Below are 19,676 nucleotides of genomic sequence, written 5' to 3'. Positions count from 1 at the left end.
ATTTTAAGGCAGTGTTTTAATTTCAGAGGGGAAAAAGAGTGGCTGTTAAATGACAACAAATCAATGATTTTTGACGTGATTTTTCAGTTAGGTTTTGAAGGTTACCATTTGACTGAGGTGGAGATATTTAGGGAGACTGAATTACTACTAAAAATGTCAGATTATATGGGCTTTAAAAACAGTCTGCCCATTTATAAAAAAACTTAAATAAGTGCCAGATAAGACACTAGTCACATGTAACAAAGAGTACATATCAACCACTTAAAATGCCCAACTAAATATCACAAGAAATACCAGCTGGAATGAAAGCTGGGAAATGTCAGCTGTATATTTGCATAAGGAGATCAAGCTAAAGTGACACTAACCATTACTCTACAGAAAAATTTTACAGCCAAAAATTTAAAGTATCCTTTTGGGAGTATTGCAAGATGCTTTAGAGAAGACAGGTCTGCATCCTGAAATAGCTTGATATATCCACTGTCAAGCTTCCAATGCTATACTCTTAATAATACAAACTTCATGATCTCACAGGAGAACTTAAACAAGCTGATGGCTAACCTGAGAAGCACTCACCCCCATTTTGTACGATGCATCATCCCAAATGAAACAAAAACACCTGGTAAGGGGATCCAACAGGAGAGAAGCATGAGCAGCAGAAGCTCTTCTGAGTGTGAAACAGTTGGGTAGTCGCTAATGGTGGTCATTGTTAGGTGCCATGGAACATGAACTGGTGTTGCATCAGCTGCGCTGTAACGGTGTGCTGGAAGGCATCAGGATTTGCAGGAAAGGATTTCCCAGCAGAGTCCTGTATGCTGACTTCAAACAAAGGTAAGAGTGCTCCACATTTTTGCCCATTCAGACCAGCTGAAGAGCCCTGAGTATCATGATACACTCAAAACATTATGCTTTAAATTGGTACTGAGCAGCAATATGAAATTTTTTCACTGCCAGTTGATGTTGATATGACATTGATGAGATCAGGATTCTCTGGAACTTAATGTTAATAGTGAAAACACTCTCCCTATCCTGTTGTGAAATGGTGAACTGTCTGCAGGAATGAGACTGGTTCTGTGAGAAGGCTGTGGGGTTTAATCAGACTGGCAGTTTTGTTGACAGGCATTTCTCCATGTTCTGTTTTCTTCTGCAGATACAGAGTGCTCAATGCCAGTGCTATTCCAGATGGACAGTTCATGGACAGCAAGAAGGCTTCAGAGAAGCTCCTTGGTTCCATTGATGTGGACCACACCCAGTACAGATTTGGTCACACCAAGGTAGGAACCAGGCTTTTGTTAAAAGTTTGTCAGGGAGCTCTGCCAGGGGGAGGGAGCACAAGAAAAGAACGCATCTGGCAGTGTAGGGGCCCAAACCCTCAGTACTCAAGCAAAGCCAATGGGGAAGACCCTGTAACGGTAGTCACATGCAACCAAGATTCCAGATCATCAGGGAGGTTTGGGACAATAAAGGTCTGAGGTGAAGCCATAAAGCCTGATTTTCTAGGTTGGCAAGAGTCAGATATAGATAGGCTAACAAGGCCCAGGCTCTACTCATTAATTCTGGAAATACTTACAGCAACTGGAATAATCTAACATCAAGCGAGGAAGAGAGTTTGCACATCATGGTAAATCTTAGTGGGGTCCATGACCAGGCATAGGTGTGGCTGTGGCTATGGCTATGGCTGATCTGGAAACCAGAACTCATACCACATAGCTCAGATTGGGACTAAATGCTTACTGTTTGGGAGGGGGCCCAAGCTGAGGCTGCCCATGCCCTAATATTAAGATCTACCAGGAACCTGAAAGCCTCTGTGCCACTATTCTGTACTACTATACAATGACATGCTGTAACATTTCCTTTCTTAAGGTGTTCTTCAAAGCTGGGTTGCTGGGACTCCTGGAGGAGATGAGAGATGACAAGCTGGCAGAAATTATGACCATGACACAAGCCAGGTGCAGGGGCTTCCTCATGAGGGTGGAGTACCGGAAAATGGTGGAGAGGAGGTAGACATTTCTCATATTGAGTTTGTTCTCGTGGAACGTGCCTAATTTGTCACAACAAAGCTATGCAAGAGCCATGTGAATGTCATTTCAGGGAATCCATCTTCTGCATTCAGTACAATGTCAGGTCATTCATGAATGTGAAGCACTGGCCTTGGATGAAGCTGTTCTTTAAGATCAAGCCCTTGCTAAAGAGTGCAGAATCTGAGAAAGAGATGGCCAACATGAAACAAGAGTTTGAGAAAACGAAGGAGGAACTTGAAAAGTCTGAGGCAAAGAGGAAGGAGCTGGAAGAAAAAATGGTGGCCCTGCTGCAGGAGAAAAATGACCTGCAGCTCCAAGTACAGGCAGTAAGTATCGCTATTCACTTGTCCTGAGGAAAAGAATGACACACACTGAGAATGCTGCTGACCCTAAGCAGAGACTTGCAGAGAGCTGACTAACGTGCAGTAGGAAACAGTCTAAATCACACACCGTAAGGCACTCTGATGTGGAGTAAATTGGCACTGGCAGGGGCATGTTGAGACTCATAGCAGCTCCACATGAAACTCGGCATTCCTGCTATCTGAGGAAAGATCCAGGTAGCACTTTCCAGCATGTAATCCAGAGCAGAAATATCTCCACTGGAAGGGAAGTATCTCCATGTAACTCAACTTTCAAAACAGTGTATCTGTCTAAAGGCAAACATAAGTTTTCCTACTTAGAGCTACACCAGAAAGCCTCTATTGCTTTTGGAAGCATTGCTACTTCTCATTCAGACTCAGTTAGGAAAAGGCAAGTTCTTAACAGCAAATGAAGTAATCAAACTGAAAGCACTGGAAATGCTAGGTGTGGAGTAAAAGTAAGGTACAAGGCAAGCTGATAGAAAAGGCAAGAACTCTATTGGTCTTGCAGTGCTTTTAATGCATGTAGAAAACTGATGAATGTATTTCTCAACTAAATTTAGTTACTTTCAGTTTAGTGGAGTTATTCTCAAAATTGGAAAAGCCATTACATCTGAAATATTGCAAGGTTCATGATGAGACAATCGAAAAGAAAAAAACTACAAAATACATTTCTGTCAGGAAAAAACACACTAAGACCTTGCTCCTGCTGAAAAGATTATTTGAAGTGACCACTCTGTACTTCTGCCTATAAGTGCAGTAGCTGTGAGATATTCTCATAGTTACCCTTTATGTGAGGCATTTTTCAGAGACCCAAAAGATTTGGAATCAATGTTGTTACCAGATGACAAGGTTTCCCAGTGGCCTCCAGGAAAGATCTTCCACTTGCTGAAGTTGGAGGCCAGGTTCAGCCCCCATTTTAACACATGCCTACTTAGCAATAGAAAAGACAAAGGGGTGAAACATTACAACCCACAAAAACCTGTGTCTCCCCACCAGGAAGCAGACAGTTTGGCTGATGCTGAGGAGAGATGTGACCAGCTCATCAAAACCAAAATCCAGCTGGAAGCCAAAATTAAGGAGGTGACTGAAAGGGCTGAGGATGAGGAGGAACTGAATGCGGAGCTGACAGCCAAGAAGAGAAAACTGGAGGATGAATGTTCAGAGCTGAAGAAAGATATTGATGACCTTGAGTTAACATTGGCCAAAGTGGAGAAGGAAAAGCATGCCACTGAAAACAAGGTACACTCATGGGGAGACACGAAAGGGCTGAAGGGACAGGCGCTTCCCACATCTTCCTGGTAGCCTCAGAACAAAGCTAAGTATGGAACATACCAGTAGCATCACAGCAAGGCAACCCAAATGAGAAACACACTCATGGCTAAACACTGCAAAGTGAAAAGGTCCCTGTGCTAGCAGTCAGGTCTTTTACAGACTGTTTTCTCCTAATCACTAGGTGAAAAACCTCACAGAGGAGATGGCAGCCCTGGATGAGACTATTGCCAAGCTGACAAAAGAGAAGAAAGCCCTCCAAGAGGCCCATCAGCAGACACTGGATGACTTGCAAGTAGAGGAAGACAAAGTCAATACTCTGACCAAGGCTAAGACCAAGCTGGAGCAACAAGTGGATGATGTAAGCAACTGTGTAGTTAAATGAAAAGGGAAAGAATAGCCAGCAGGGTACTAATGGCCTTGTTTGTTTTAGCTGGAAGGGTAAAGATGTATATGAGATTAAAGCTGTTACAGTCAGACACTACCAACAGAACACTGATGGTCTTTCCTTTAGCTTGAAGGGTCCCTGGAGCAAGAGAAGAAACTGCGCATGGACCTTGAAAGAGCCAAGAGGAAACTCGAAGGGGACCTGAAGCTGGCCCAGGACAGCATCATGGATTTGGAAAACGATAAGCAGCAGCTGGATGAGAAACTCAAGAAGTAAGTGTGGTGTGGGGCATGTGGGTGCTGGTCTGCTGTGCTTGTCTTTTTTCTTTCAGCTCCAACACAGTTTTCTTTGCCCAAAGGAAAGACTTTGAAATCAGCCAGATCCAGAGCAAAATTGAGGATGAACAAGCCCTGGGTATGCAATTACAGAAGAAGATCAAGGAGCTGCAGGCAAGTCTCTGTTCCTTGCCCCTCTCACAAAACCTCAGGTCAGGTAAGAGGAGGGCATGGGTGTGAATGGTCCCTGATGTTCTCCAGGCTCGTATTGAGGAACTGGAGGAGGAAATTGAGGCAGAGCGAACCTCTCGGGCAAAAGCAGAGAAGCATCGGTCTGACCTCTCGAGGGAGCTGGAGGAGATCAGCGAGCGCCTGGAAGAAGCAGGAGGGGCTACAGCAGCTCAGATCGAGATGAACAAGAAGCGTGAGGCCGAGTTCCAGAAGATGCGTCGTGACCTCGAAGAGGCCACGCTGCAGCACGAAGCCACGGCTGCTGCCCTGCGCAAGAAGCACGCGGACAGCACCGCTGAGCTTGGGGAGCAGATCGACAACCTGCAGCGAGTGAAGCAGAAGCTGGAGAAGGAGAAGAGCGAGCTGAAGATGGAGATCGACGACCTGGCCAGTAACATGGAGTCTGTTTCCAAAGCCAAGGTACGCAATTGCAGTAGAACATGCTCACAGTGACAAGGTGTAGGCTGCTTCTACCATGACATTCTCATGAAAAAATGTTACCTACTGTGAGAATCAGGAAGAGTCCAGGTGTTCAGCACCGGTCCCTCTTTGTGTTTCCTCTCTAGGCAAATCTGGAGAAGATGTGCCGCACCCTGGAAGACCAGCTGAGCGAGCTTAAAACTAAGGAGGAGCAGAACCAGCGCATGATCAATGACCTCAATACTCAAAGAGCTCGGCTGCAGACAGAATCAGGTAAGGGGCATCTTCATTCCTGAGGTACAATGGGAGGACATCAAGGGGTGAGATGTGACAACTGGTGTTAGCTCTCAGGCTGCTCTTGGTCACATGGGTTCACAGTCAGAAACTGTCCTGTTGCGAACACTCCAGTTACCTTCTTTCAATTCACCCTTCCAAGGTGAATATTCACGCCAAGTGGAGGAAAAAGATTCCCTGATTTCTCAGCTGTCCAGGGGCAAACAAGGATTTACCCAACAGATTGAGGAACTCAAGAGGCATCTAGAGGAAGAAATTAAGGTATGGAAGTACCCGTGTGTCCACAAACTTCATCACCCTCAGAAGCATCTGGAGAACGCTGTCTGATCCAAGACTGGTTCAGTATTCTTTCTCCAAACACATGGAATACCAGAGGGAACACCAGTAATGAATATACCTCAACCCCTAAGCTAGAGAGGGATTGAAGCATAATGATTTTGATGCTGGAGGAAGTCATCCACAAGGCTCTCGTGAGGTTCTGACGATAGTCTGTAAGACAGGAGTCGTCCTGTCTTAGGTCTAAACATTTACAGAAACAGCAGTTTTCTGTCCCCAGAGTAACTCTCACTGACACATGCTGATCCTCCTGACCATATCACTGTAGGCTTCATCAGCTGGCAGCTTTGCATTGCCTTATTAGAATTGTGTTCTAATTTCACTCTCAATTTCACTGTCAAGGGACATTCCAGTTACAAAGCCCAATTCCCCACAGGCCAAGAACGCACTGGCCCACGCCTTGCAGTCTGCTCGCCACGACTGTGACTTGCTCCGGGAACAGTATGAGGAGGAGCAGGAAGCCAAGGGGGAGCTGCAGCGTGCCCTGTCCAAGGCCAACAGCGAAGTGGCCCAGTGGAGAACCAAATACGAGACGGACGCTATTCAGCGCACGGAGGAGCTGGAGGAGGCCAAGTACGTGGCAAGGGGATATAGAGAGAACTGGAGAACACTGGGACTCTGCAGGGAGATGAAAGTCTCTGAAACTGGGTTTGGACAAGGGAGGAAAAAAAGGCTGGCATGTAGTGTCTTTGTGATAGAGGGCAGAGAGAGAAAGAGAGAGAGAGAGAAAAAGTGTCCTGTGGAAAAGTTTGGAAGGAGAAATGTTTTTTTCATGGCTAGAATGGTTAAGACAGGCCTAATAATCAGTAGGTGCTGGGACACAGCTGTGGCAAACCCTTTACCTCTAACCTGCAGCTGTACTTACCGCATTGCAGGAAGAAGCTGGCACAGCGCCTGCAGGATGCAGAGGAACATGTTGAAGCTGTCAATGCCAAATGTGCCTCCCTAGAAAAGACAAAGCAGAGGCTGCAGAATGAAGTGGAGGACCTGATGATTGATGTGGAGAGATCAAATGCTGCCTGTGCCGCTCTGGATAAGAAGCAGAAGAACTTTGACAAGGTCTTTTGGGCTCCAGACTGGGGAATCATGAACGGAGCATCCTGTCCTGATTGTCACATCCACACTGACACCCCCTTTCTCTACAGATCCTGGCAGAATGGAAGCAGAAGTATGAGGAAACACAGGCTGAGCTGGAAGCCTCCCAGAAGGAGGCCCGCTCTCTTAGCACAGAGCTGTTTAAGATGAAGAATGCCTATGAGGAGTCCTTGGACCACCTGGAAACGCTGAAGCGCGAGAACAAGAACTTGCAGCGTAAGTGCGTGGCCCTCTGCTCCTGGCAGGGCTTTCTCAGCACCCACCAGTACCCACCGCTTCACATGGGTCTGTGCCTGCACGTGGGCAAAGGTGCCTGTCACGTTGGTGTGTGAGGGCCCTTCCCATTCTGCTCTGTGCCCGACCATGCCATTGGTCCTTGTTCCCACAGAGGAGATTTCTGACCTCACGGAGCAGATTGCTGAGGGAGGGAAAGCGATTCATGAGCTGGAGAAAGTCAAGAAGCAGATTGAGCAGGAGAAATCTGAGCTCCAAGCCTCACTGGAGGAAGCTGAGGTACACACAGAGCTAATAATTGTGTCCAGTTTGAGCGTATGGTAACAGTTATCTGCAGAGATGGCAGGAACGCAAGCTTTCATTTGTGAAGTGCTGCGAAAAAGATTACTTAGAAAAGAAGCAGCAGTTAAGTCACTGTTCCTGCTGACTTGTCCAGGCCTCCCTAGAACATGAAGAGGGGAAGATCCTGCGTCTCCAGCTTGAGCTCAACCAGGTCAAGTCTGAGATTGACAGGAAGGTAGCAGAGAAAGATGAGGAAATTGACCAGCTGAAGAGAAACCACCTCAGAATTGTGGAGTCCATGCAGAGCACCCTGGATGCTGAGATCAGGAGCAGGAACGAAGCCCTGCGTCTGAAGAAGAAGATGGAGGGAGACCTGAATGAAATGGAGATCCAGCTCAGCCATGCCAACCGAGTGGCTGCTGAGGCACAGAAGAACCTGAGAAACACTCAGGGAGTGCTCAAGGTCCGTTCAGCAATGCTACAAAAGAGATACGACATCCCTGACATTCTTGACACCCAAGCTCACACTTCCACCTCGTAATTTCTGTTGCCTCTTTTACAGGATACTCAAATACACTTGGATGATGCTCTGAGGACACAGGAGGACCTGAAGGAGCAGGTGGCCATGGTGGAGCGCAGAGCAAACTTGTTGCAGGCTGAAGTTGAGGAGCTACGGGCAGCCCTGGAGCAGACGGAGCGGTCCAGGAAATTGGCTGAGCAGGAGCTTCTGGATGCCACTGAACGTGTGCAGCTCCTCCATACCCAGGTCAGGCACTCTGCTGGAAATTAATCCCATCAGCAAGGGTCAGCTCAGAATGTGGTCGCTAGACATTGAAAGTGATTACTATGCAATCTCTTAAAGCAACATGCTGCGTTAAAGCGTTTGCAGCCAGCCACCTGCTGGTGCTGTTTGGTGCTATGGCTCCAAAGATGACTCATGCATTAAAGACTTTCCTAAACAATAATTGCACGTTAAGCAAGTGATATGGAGGCATTAGTTCTAAAAGTACAACTTGTGTCTTTTCTGTGCTACAGAACACCAGCTTGATCAACACCAAGAAGAAGCTAGAAACAGACATTGTGCAAATTCAGGGTGAGATGGAAGATACCATCCAGGAAGCCCGCAATGCTGAAGAGAAGGCCAAGAAGGCCATCACAGATGTGAGTTGGGGGCTCCTTTCATTGCTGATGGTGGATGTATTCTCCCCAAAAATGTCTCCAGCCCCAAAATGGCTTTGACCCTTTGCTCTCTTCAGGCGGCCATGATGGCAGAAGAGCTGAAGAAGGAGCAGGACACCAGCGCCCACCTGGAGAGGATGAAGAAGAACCTGGACCAGACGGTGAAGGACCTGCAGCTCCGTCTGGATGAGGCTGAGCAGTTGGCACTGAAGGGAGGCAAGAAGCAAATCCAGAAGCTGGAGGCCAGAGTGCGTAGGGCTGGTGTTTGTGCAGGAGTGAGCATGTGCCTTGGAGAGATAGCAGGGAAGCTCCAAAGATGGGCTTGTGATTGCAGGTGCGGGAGCTGGAAGGGGAGGTTGATGCTGAGCAGAAGCGCAGCGCTGAAGCTGTGAAGGGTGTGCGCAAGTATGAGAGGAGGGTGAAGGAGCTGACCTACCAGGTAAGGCAAGTGGTGTCCTTGCTCTCACAGCAAGTCCCATTTTGTACACACCATCCCCTAGGGGAATTCTTTAGCTCACATGATGAAGAACCAATAATTCATTCTCTTTCCTGCTTACCAACCACTCTAGACTGAGGAAGACCGGAAGAATATTCTGAGGCTGCAGGATCTGGTGGACAAGCTGCAAATGAAAGTGAAATCCTACAAGAGACAAGCAGAGGAGGCTGTAAGTATTGCCTGAAGAACAGGCACCTTCCACTGGGGCAGCAGGCTCATTGCCATGATTGTGACTACCTGGATAGGGGTATGAAAGAAGCTGCCAAGACACGCCAGTCTTGGCCATGCCATTTGGTTTCCTGTCAGGAGGTCTTTCTGATTTCTGGGCACCCTGGAGTAGTGAGGGATGAACTGAGGGAAGTTCTGCAGCCTGTGTTACACAGTAGATCAGACTAAACAATTCCAGGGGGCACAACTGACTGAGAGTTCATGACTCTGCTAGTAATCAACAGCAGAAGGTGTTAGGTTCTTCTTCAAGCTGAAATGTCACACTTTGTGCATGAAGTAGTGGGAGGATTAGTACATAAATCTCAAATTCAAGTAATGAGATTTCTCCTCAGCTGTGACATGGTGCTGGTGAAGCTTGTCACAGTGAGATCCTGAATAAGGGAGGATGAGGAGGTCTGTGTGGTGCTTTTGTGTAGTGGGTGGAGGATGGAAGTTTGTGCCTTCCCCAGGGAACAGCTGTAGCCTTTCAAGGCTGAGGTGCAGGGAACCCCTGCTCTGGGCTGCTCACCACCAGCTCCCTCTCCCCGCACAGGAGGAGCTGTCCAATGTCAACCTCTCCAAGTTCCGCAAGATCCAGCACGAGCTGGAGGAAGCCGAGGAGCGGGCTGACATTGCAGAGTCCCAGGTCAACAAGCTCCGAGTGAAGAGCCGGGAGTTTCATGGCAAGAAGATAGAAGAGGAAGAGTGAGGCTGTCATGAGGCAGCAAAGTGACCTGGAGGCTGCACAAAATGTGAACCTCTCGGTCGCTTTCTCCTGTAATTAGTCTTTGTAGCAATGTCAATGTCTAGTGAATAAAGACCATAGATTTTTCTGCATATACAGCAGAAGCAGTGCTTTTGCCTGTTTCAATTCCATTCGGCAATTGCATAAGTCTGAGGCATTTACCAACAAAACATTTCATTTCATGTAACCCTTAGATAGCAGTAGATTCTTAATTTTTCCATCTCTAGTATTTCTCCACTATCTTATTACATTACTAGGTAGGAAATAACACTGATTTAATTCCCATACTTGGAAAAGGTTCCGTTCTTGACAAAGGCAGGAGAAGTATCTTGTCTGTCCTAGCACAGAAATGTATTTCTACCTTCAGGAGTTCTTTTTCTGAATGGGTGCAGTACACAAAGGGTCTCTTTGCTGGTCCCATTCACATTTCAGCAAGCTGGATTTAGAGGCAAGTCCTCCCATTAAAAAGGAAAAAATGGAGTCCCAAACCCATCTGAATGTCTCTGAGACCTCATGGAGTAACTTATGGAAGAACTGAGGTGCTGCCTCCTTTGAACAAGGCAGGTGAAGGCCATGAACTGTAGAAAGTGGCTTTTTATTGGGCAAAACTAAAGATCAGGTAAATCTTTTTTTATAGAAGATGTTATTAATAGTTAGTTCTAAAGCAAAACAAGCAATGTATTTGGTTAAGAAGACATTGCGGTTCGTTACTTTCTCTTGGAAAGAGAATAGCCAAAATTCTGTTAGACAGAATAGCCAAAATCAAGACATAATGCATCTGTTGTAAATTAAATGGAGACTGATGAGCAGATTGGTAGAAGTAAGTGTGAACAAGAGGACTCACTATGGGATAAACCCCAGCCAACAAGATGTGTGGAGCTAGCAAAACTAGCTGCTAGCTGCAGCAGACTGCTGCAGTATGGTATAGTGTTTTCTATCACTGAAATATCAATATAATTCTATAATGAGCTTTTGCGTCAAAGAATAATGCGTAGTTATGTAAATACAAAAAGGTAAAAGAACTACTTTTGATCATGAAGGTACGACTTGAAGTGTGAATAATCCTGGAAACATTACAGCTTTAAAGAAACCACAGCACCTAGAACTTCACTGAGATAAAACAACCCAAACATCCTACCTGTCTGACTCTTCCATCAATGGATGAGTTGTAATGCAGATACTAAGTGCATCCTGGCTGGATAAAACAGAAAGAAGTCATCAACATAATGTGTGCTGATGTGAATTCTTAAATGACAGCCTGCTTCCTGCAAGGCAAGTAGTACTTAAAATACGGAACAGCCATTCTGGCAGCACTGGAGCATTCTGCATCACATAGCTGCTCAGGGCAGATTCTACAGCCAGATGTCAGGAATGGTAAATGAAAGTCATCTCTCACACTACAGGGACACTTATGGGTCTCTCCAAGTTCCTGGCTAGCTCTACACTGCTGCATTTCCAGGGAGTACTTCAAGAAGCTGTGAAGTTGCTGGGGAAAGGAGCTGGGGTTGGAGTTGCAGGAGGGGAGCTGTAGAGGAGGCAGCAGGAAGAAAACCTTTTGCACTGACCACAGCTGTCAGCGTGTTTGCAGGATTAGGAGGTCCTCCTTCTCACAAACATGCTGAGGTTCAGACCCAAGGAATCCTCCCATGTTCTAAATATGGAAGTAGTTTGCTGGGCAACAGCTAAATATATTAAAGGAAAAGATGACACCCTGTGCTGACTCCTGCGTCACCTTAAGTGATGCTCTTGAGAGAGACCATCTTTATGGGTGAAGCTGTGAAAGCTGCATCAATGCCAGCAGTATTTGGGCATCAAAGAAGGGAAACAAGCTCTCTTCCTTCCCACACTTCATTCATTCCAGACAAAACCTTTGTTGTCAAAACATGAAAGGAAGCAGAAAGATTTTGTTTTACTACACATATTTCTTTAAAGGAACAGACAAATGATCCAAAAAGCTTAACTTGGAGGTCAGTGTGTTGCAACTGTGGCTCAGTAAAAGCATGAACAAGTGTTTCTAACTCCATGGGTATTTTGCAATGAAATTTTGCAAAGACTTTACATGTTTGATCTGATAATTTCTCTGAATAGGAGATGAGTACTCTATAATTATAATAGGAGTTCAAGGTTTTTTTTAAGTGAAATATTAAACTACATTTATGATTAATGTGCTGAACATTTATGGTGGTGACTGGGTTTAATAGCAACACCTCAACCTGCATATGTCATTCGTCTGCATCTGTCCAGAAAACTTCAAATAGTAACTATTATGTCCTAATTCTTTGTTTAGTTTCTTTGAATCTGGAAATGTTCCTTATTTGCCTTGAGGAAATATCTCTCATTCATTCGCATAAATGAGATCACATTTAATTCCTCATGTATTTATAATTTGATGACATATCTTGAAGATTAGAATCAGCTTGTATAAACACCCCATGCAGTCAGACTGCCTACTAGTTGGTAAGTAATGCAAAGGTTACTGACCTTGAAAAAAAGTGGTTCATATTTACCATAAATATGAATATAGGATAGATGCAGCTGGTGTACTCCAGTAGAGCTGCATGGATTGCAAAGACTCTTAGAGTTATAATAATCTAGACGGCAATTATGTGCCTCCAAAGTAAATAAATGCTGTTTCATTGACAGAATAGCATTAACTGAAAATCACAGAATGATTAGGGTTGGAAAGGACCTTAAGGTCATCTAGTTCCAACATTCCTGACCTGCAAAAAGAAACTTTTATTCAGTGAATTTTGACACATCAGATTTATAATTTCAGCTCTTCATGACTATTCAAAGCCCAGATGAAACTTCTAGCTGAAAAAGATCCCATCCTTCTCATGAAAGAGAGAAAAGAAGTTTGTTGTCTTATTCTACTTACCTGGGCAGCCCTTTGGAAGACAATGACAATACTGATGGGAATACATGATTCAAGATACATAAAGGTCTCAGACTGGGGCGCTAATAAGCAAAGTCCAAGGTTTGCAAACGTGCAAGGCAGTGCGGGGCAGAGTACTGACATGCTCATTCCATGCTGGCTCTGCCCAGAGGCCCCTAGAGGTCACCCTGCCCCAGGAGGACTCAGGCTAGCCAGAGAAATCCTTGAGGGAGCATCAGGGAGTTCAGAATATGGATGCAGAAGGCAAAGGTTATGTCTGCATGCTTGGTAAAGCAGTGATTTAAGTGAATCTGTCTTTACAGCTGAAGATGATTGGGAAATATTCACACAAAGTTCAGGCAACACGTAGTTTAGTTGTACTTTCCATTTATAGTGTCTGAGAGTCACGCATCAGTGTTATGATAATCTGCGGGCATCATGACACCTCTCCAGTTCTGTGACAGACAGAACATGCCACCTAACCTTTTTTTCTGAGTCACTGGCATCCTAATAGTAACATCATGCTAGCAACTCCAACTTCCCTTCCATCCCTCTCTGTCCTTCTCTGACTCTTTTTGCCACCTGTTGTCCCTCTGCTTTCTGCACTTTACTCCGGGGCTTCTAAGCCCTTTTTACTTCACTAACCTGCTCTGTAACTGGAATCACTCAGCTGCTTCAATACACATGTGTGAAGGAAGTGGCATTCTGAGTGTCACCTAAGAGTTACTTAATATTTGCTATGAAATAGGAGGGGTGTGCATTATATACTTTGGCTGCACATTCAGTACTGACAATTTTCAACCAAAGGTTTTACATTTACTCACCTTTCTACTCTCAGTTGGCTGTTTCAGGAACTTTCCAGGGATTAAGTTGCTTTAATCTGTGTGTGGAACAGGGAGTTAGTGATGGAAAAAGACTTCATGTGTCATGCACATTTTCCAAATTCCCTACGTGGAGACATGGAATGTTTACTTCTATTTTCATGTATTAAGGCTGAATTACAAACACACAACGCATGGCACATATTAGTCCTTGATAGCAAGAGCAAGATTAAGAAAGAGGATGGACATCTCTGCCACTGCCTTGTGTGAACCGTAGAACAAGCCAGTCTTCACAAATAATATTCTGGAGATTTACATTTAGGCCCAGACATTATTGGTCCCTACTGCCTTTCTTCCCACAGAATTACTCTGCTACCCACATTAGTAATTGTAATTATTGGGTTATCTCAAGAAATCAGTTCAAAATTCCATTCCCCCCCCCCCCCCAGTTCACAGAGTCTCTATGAGGAACATTCAAACAGATTCTCAGAGAACATCTTAAGAAGGTAACATGGCATGTTAAACTCCATATTAACAGGCAAGTTCCATGGGGGATATAGAATGTATTCCCTGGAATTTATTTAATCTAATCCAATATTTATTAAATCTAATAAAGAGAGTGTGTCCTTACCATCTCCATGTCCCATTCACAGCAACATGTAAGTCCAATGAGTAGCAATGAGAAGATTTGCTCTGAAGGATTAGCGTTCTGGCATTTCTGCTTATCATCTTCCAGCGTTCAAGGGAGATCTCCTTTTACTCAGGGAACAGCAGAATGAGTCCATGCTTCCTATATCATACCATATACACTGTTGATTTACTGGCCATATTGATATTTCTAAGCATTCTAATTCTGATAGCATGGCTTGCAACAATATCACACAAAGTTTTCTGGGACTTTTTTGTTGTTAGGGTTTTTTTTGTGTTTTTTTTGTTTGTTTGTTTTTTGTTTGTTTGGGTTTTGGGGTGGGTTTTTTTGTTTTGTTTTTTCTTTGTTTTTTGTTTTAATGAGTGTACCAATCAGCACAAGGAAATTCAGATTTTGTTTCAGATCTCTTTTTATGAAAAAAAATGATAGGCTGAATTTTGTGGATGAACTACCTCCTGATAGGTAGAGCTGAGTTTAACTCGGGTCTTTCTGGGTAGAAAAAAAGAGAATTACATCTCAGAGATCAGTCAGGTGAACGTTTGTAGGATCCTTGCTCTTGCTATACACCTACTCTCTTTTTCTTTCCTTTTCCACTATTCTCATCCCCAAATGCTTCCCTTTTATACTAACACTCCCGATTTTGTCATAAACAAACTGGCTTCAGTAAATTGTCAAACAAGCTGATAAAGAATCAGAGGTCTGATAACTGTATTCTCTTGTCTGCTGTTCTTCTTGTTCACAAATCTTGAATGTTAAATGCTGTTCTACATGAAGTGGCCTATATCCTAATCATCACAGAATTGTCATAGTGTATTATTTGATGGACACTCAGGCTATTGAAAGCCCACCCCATAGCATAGCTATTTTGCTATCTCAGCATGTGCTGTAATCACTAGGCATTCTGGCACCACACATTTGATTACATATCCCAGAAACTGAAAGAGATTTTTAGATTGCATTTTGTGTAACTTAAAAGATCCCAAAAGATTTAGGGATTAAAAAGCTACCTGTCTCCCCAAACAGAGGCTGCTTCTGAGTGACCATAACAGCTAACACTAAACATTTAAGAACAATTGCACCTGGCACTTATTTAGGCAATAAGTTTAACTAATGCTACAGTGCATTAGTGTTGCATTTAATAGAATTTAGGCAATTGCCATTTTCCTCTATTTCTAATGCTGAAGCTTATAATAAAGGAAGGTGAGACTCACTGCCCGTTCAGTGTTCCTATGCCACTCCTCCTCTAGGCTTGTTTTCTTATGATAAAGCTAACCTTTTAGCTGACCTTGGCTGGACTGGGAGAAATTCAATAACCACTGCTAAAGATATTTTGGCAGTGTCTTAGATAACTAGTGAATGACAAGCATGTTTGGAAAGCTCCACAGCCTGACTGTCTTGTAAGACACAAATCTAGCATTTCTCATCTATTTTAAATAATTAGCAGTTATTAACCAGTCAGTGTTGATAGATAGGAAGCTTTCTAGAAGGTAAGTCAGCCAAAGAAGGGAGAAAAACACTTCAAAAGCAACAGGATTCAGGAAGGCAAATTGTCCTTCTTCTGAATCTTATGTCTTCTTGTTGAACAGAGTCTGATTTTTTAAGCCAAATTCAGACATAATGAGAAACCATTCCCTCAGGTATCAGTGGAGATGGAGAAAACATCTAAAGAGCACTTGGCTTATAAAAGATACATATATAGTCAAGAAGAACTCTTTTCTGTTCAAAAGTTATTTTGAGTTACAGAAACAACTCAAGCATAAACTTCACTGAATTATCCAGCATTTTGTCTTCCGAGTAACATAAATACCTCGATGCCAATATAATGCAATGTCTGGCTGATAATGAATTAACTCAATTTCTTTGTACTCTGTACATCACATAGGGATTTCTTCCCAGGAAGACTTCAGGCTTTGCGCAGCAGCAGCAAGACCAACCCTGAAGGAAAATGCCAGAGCATCGTAAGTTCTGTGTGAGTACACGAAGGTGTAAGGGAGTACGTGTGTGTCGTGGTTTAAACCCAGCCAGAGGCTGGGTGTGTGCATGTGTGCATGTGTGCAGGGAGAATGATTTCTTAAAGTGAATTTACAATGCCTGAAACAAATGTATAAATCCCTCAGTTCTTATATTTGGATCAGATCACATTCCCTGTGCAGCTGGTCAAGCCAAATGTTTCACTCACTCCTCAGAGAGCTCAAACCTCTCCTTCAAATCTTAAGATGTCAGCGAAACACTAGCTTCTTTCTGATGAAACCCAACTCCAAGGAGCAGTGACACAAGCATCCATAAAAATAACTGTCTGGGCTGGGGTCCTTAGAGAAGTGTTTGCTATTGGATTCTTGAGCCCAGTATAGAACAGGCATTTTCATAGCAAGTCAGACCCTGAAAGGCCCCTATTTCAGCTTGGTCCATTTTAAGAAGACTTTGCACAATTCATATATGGCAGGAAAAGTAGTTTACCATGTGTCCCTGTGTGTTCCCAACTGAAAATTACTGATATTTCTGAAAAATGGTATTTTCTTTGAAAATTACCGTTGTCGTTATTACTACTGATAGATGGCTATGGGTCCAACCCGGGATCAACAAAAAAGTTGCTGTACCACAGAGAGCTTGGAACCCGTGTGCAGCTTCTCTGGTGCCAGGACAGGCTTTGCTCCATGGGAGGGACAACATCTCTCCGTTTGCATGTGTAGGCAGGCTGAGTACAGGCAGATTCAGATGCTGCCACTGCACATAGCGCTCCATGCACTCATCCCACGGCTGCCAAGCCATGACTTTGGATGCTCACTGAGTTCAGATGCTGAGGTGTGACTTGCAAGCATGCATCCATGGGACACAGTCCTATAGGAGAGTGCCTGCTCCAGCATGAGGACAATATTTCCCACAGGTCCAGGAAAAGGAGGATGGCCACTGTAAGAGCTGTTGCTGTGCCTAACGGACCTGCTGGGTCAGGGGTGCAAACAACTGGGTGATGCCAGCTGCTGAGGAGGTGCCACTGCCAATACAGAGCTGGAGGAGTGCAAACCAGCTACCAGTTAGGCACATGACGGGCTCTAGCCTCCAGCCTGCATGGGGAAGGTGTACTGGGGCAGAAGCCAGCCACAGCCTCAGCCCAGAAGGTGATTTGTGGTGGTAGCTTTGTACAGGGGCCCCACTTGGGCTGGGGGTTAGATGGGAGCCTTGTCCTTCAAGCAACATCTCAAAAGGAACAACAAAGCATGTTGAATAAGAGCTGCTTTCCTTGTTTCCCTACCCAGAGCTGACAAAGAGGGCTGCAGGGAACCTGGGCAACTGTGTCTGGGACGTGGACAAGGAAAAATACTTCACATATAGATGGAGCTATTGGGAGAGGAAAAACAGTACTGAGGTTTGCTGCTCCCTGTCCTGTGGATCTGCAATGGACCATGCCATGACCTACACATCATTACATCCCCAGATGTCAGTGGTAAGGCACACCTGAATCCAAGAAAATTCATTGTTAGTCTAATCACTATTTTAACAGCCTAGTCAAAAAAACATTTGTCCAGTCACCATTGCCTAAAATTTAAACTGCCCAGTTTCTCCCATTGTGATACAATTTCTCCCATTTGTGATAGAGTCAAAATGAATAAATAACAAATTCAATAGGATCTGCTCCTTCTTTAAAAATGCAAAGTTCTTATTTTTCTAGCCTTCTGAGGTCAAGGGTCCTTCCTGATAGAGTGAGTCTTCACCATCTTGAGCTCTTTCCCACTTAAGAGTATGATGCTGCTGGGCTTTCATTCTCCTCTGTCTTGGGTCCACTTGGTATTATTTTTATATGATATTGAACAGTCTGTTGCTAATCTTTATTTATTTATTTATTCAGTCCACAAATCCAGTTACCTAGTGCTCACTTGTTTTTTTCTTAGATCTTTAACTTAAAGGGTATAATTTCTTCTCACAAACCAGGCTAAAGCTAAAATCAAGTCACACATTTGCCTCCAGACTGTTAGGAAACTTGCTGCTTTGGCTAAACAAAACTAATCAAGCCTAAGACTCAGCAAGCCCAGGCAAGCTCTGATGAGTTCTTGTATTGCTAAGCTAGTTCACGACTTCTGGCCTTCTGGCAGTAATGGCAACAGGAAATGTAATATGTTGTGGGGCTACACTAGGAAACTGCTTTAGGCACCTTCTGAACTGGCTGGACATTTAGTCTGGGATGGAATGGTCATTGTCATGGTTCAAGCTATTAACTTTGATTTTCAATCTGTAGCACATGGAAAGAAGTAAGTTGCTCTGAAAGGCACTTTCTTCTATGACCATTTTGCTAAAAAGACTTTATCGCTTACAGAGGTACCTATTTCTTTCCAAGGAAGATGAGTTTAGAAGACCAAGTTAAACTAGAAGTCAAATTTTGAGACAGTGAAACCTACTATGTCTGAGTCTATATGTGCAAGATGGTCTTTTCCAATTGAAGCTAAACAGATAGTGGCATTTATATTTCACGTCAAATGGAAATTTTCTCTGTATGCTATACTATACACATACTGAAATCCAGACGATGAACATCTTATGAAACTCTCTGTCACTGATAACATAAGTAGAACAGCACTGTCATGTTTGGCACTGCTGACACTGCAGAGGAGTATGAGAATGGATGTTTCTGCACCCATCAACTGGCATCAGCACACGATCTATCAGTGCCACTAAAGAGCTGTTTTCATTCCACCAGCCAGACCGTGCCGGTTTTAAAATAATGATCTTGGTTAGAATAGCTTTTGGCTGGCCTTTTCTGCCTTCTCAGAGTCAGGGGTAAGAAGTTTGATGGTAAATAGCAGTAGGCTAGAGCAGTATTTCCTGTGTGGATCTGAAGTTGCCTCCTATGAAAATACTGGAGTATTCTCTATTTATATATATATGGGATATTTTTTAATTTTTTTTTTAATTTCTAAAAAAAAAAAAAGGTTAAATATTCCTCATAGAATGGGAGCCCAAGGGTTGAGGACTTTCATTTTCAGATATCAAGTGAGACAGTGAAAGAAGTAGAGTAATATCACAATTCATCCATCATTCCTTCTTAAATCTGTTCCCTGATTAGATAATTCCTGTTAGCTTGGGAGGTGAAAATAAATATAAGATGTCAAATCAAGGTGATGATATATCGTATATGCAATTTTTGAACCAATATGCTAGAATCTGAGCTTTCTCCCTTATTTGCCTTGTGAGTTGGTTTGAATGACCTATGAAAAAAGTTTAAGTGTAAAGAATACGTTCCACTAATATCTGATTTATCAGTGCTGTAATGACTTTTTAACTGGCCGTTGACAATTTATTAAGAGAATGGGCTATAAAATGTGGCAGTTCATGTGGTCTTAGTTACTTGCCTCATGTTTTCTCTCCTTTGAGCAAGGAAGCCATATTAATGACAGACTCGGAAATCAGAATGTTCTACTGGATGCTCAAAGAGAATCTAGTCCCAAACTCCTGCCCCATGAGTCTGAAGAGGAGGTTTTGGAACCTGATAGCTTGCCAAGACCTGAGT

General features: G+C 43.8%; 1 protein-coding gene across 1 annotated transcript in view; it reads left to right on the top strand.

The window, feature by feature from the left end:
• LOC133273629 (uncharacterized) overlaps positions 1-9,923 on the top strand; it is a 41,455-nt gene extending 31,532 nt beyond the window's left edge. Inside the window, exons 54-76 of the mRNA XM_061462018.1 lie at positions 532-619; positions 711-828; positions 1,148-1,271; positions 1,861-1,997; positions 2,089-2,344; positions 3,377-3,619; positions 3,834-4,010; positions 4,164-4,309; positions 4,396-4,486; positions 4,574-4,963; positions 5,110-5,236; positions 5,400-5,518; positions 5,970-6,166; positions 6,469-6,652; positions 6,739-6,904; positions 7,077-7,201; positions 7,359-7,667; positions 7,767-7,970; positions 8,240-8,365; positions 8,461-8,631; positions 8,718-8,822; positions 8,953-9,048; positions 9,640-9,923. Of these exons, the coding sequence (XP_061318002.1) occupies positions 532-619; positions 711-828; positions 1,148-1,271; positions 1,861-1,997; positions 2,089-2,344; positions 3,377-3,619; positions 3,834-4,010; positions 4,164-4,309; positions 4,396-4,486; positions 4,574-4,963; positions 5,110-5,236; positions 5,400-5,518; positions 5,970-6,166; positions 6,469-6,652; positions 6,739-6,904; positions 7,077-7,201; positions 7,359-7,667; positions 7,767-7,970; positions 8,240-8,365; positions 8,461-8,631; positions 8,718-8,822; positions 8,953-9,048; positions 9,640-9,795 (3,855 nt within the window). The 3' untranslated portion in view covers positions 9,796-9,923. The remainder of the gene's footprint in view (positions 1-531; positions 620-710; positions 829-1,147; positions 1,272-1,860; positions 1,998-2,088; positions 2,345-3,376; positions 3,620-3,833; positions 4,011-4,163; positions 4,310-4,395; positions 4,487-4,573; positions 4,964-5,109; positions 5,237-5,399; positions 5,519-5,969; positions 6,167-6,468; positions 6,653-6,738; positions 6,905-7,076; positions 7,202-7,358; positions 7,668-7,766; positions 7,971-8,239; positions 8,366-8,460; positions 8,632-8,717; positions 8,823-8,952; positions 9,049-9,639) is intronic.
• The last annotated feature ends 9,753 nt before the right edge of the window (positions 9,924-19,676 follow it).

Source organism: Pezoporus flaviventris, unplaced genomic scaffold, assembly GCF_033815535.1.
Source record: "Pezoporus flaviventris isolate CSIRO_AGI_PZ_B2104156 unplaced genomic scaffold, CSIRO_AGI_Pfla_v1 ptg000034l, whole genome shotgun sequence".
Taxonomy (NCBI): domain Eukaryota; kingdom Metazoa; phylum Chordata; class Aves; order Psittaciformes; family Psittacidae; genus Pezoporus; species Pezoporus flaviventris.
The sequence above is the reverse complement of the archived record's forward strand: the minus strand, read 5'-3'. Positions and strand labels throughout refer to the sequence as shown.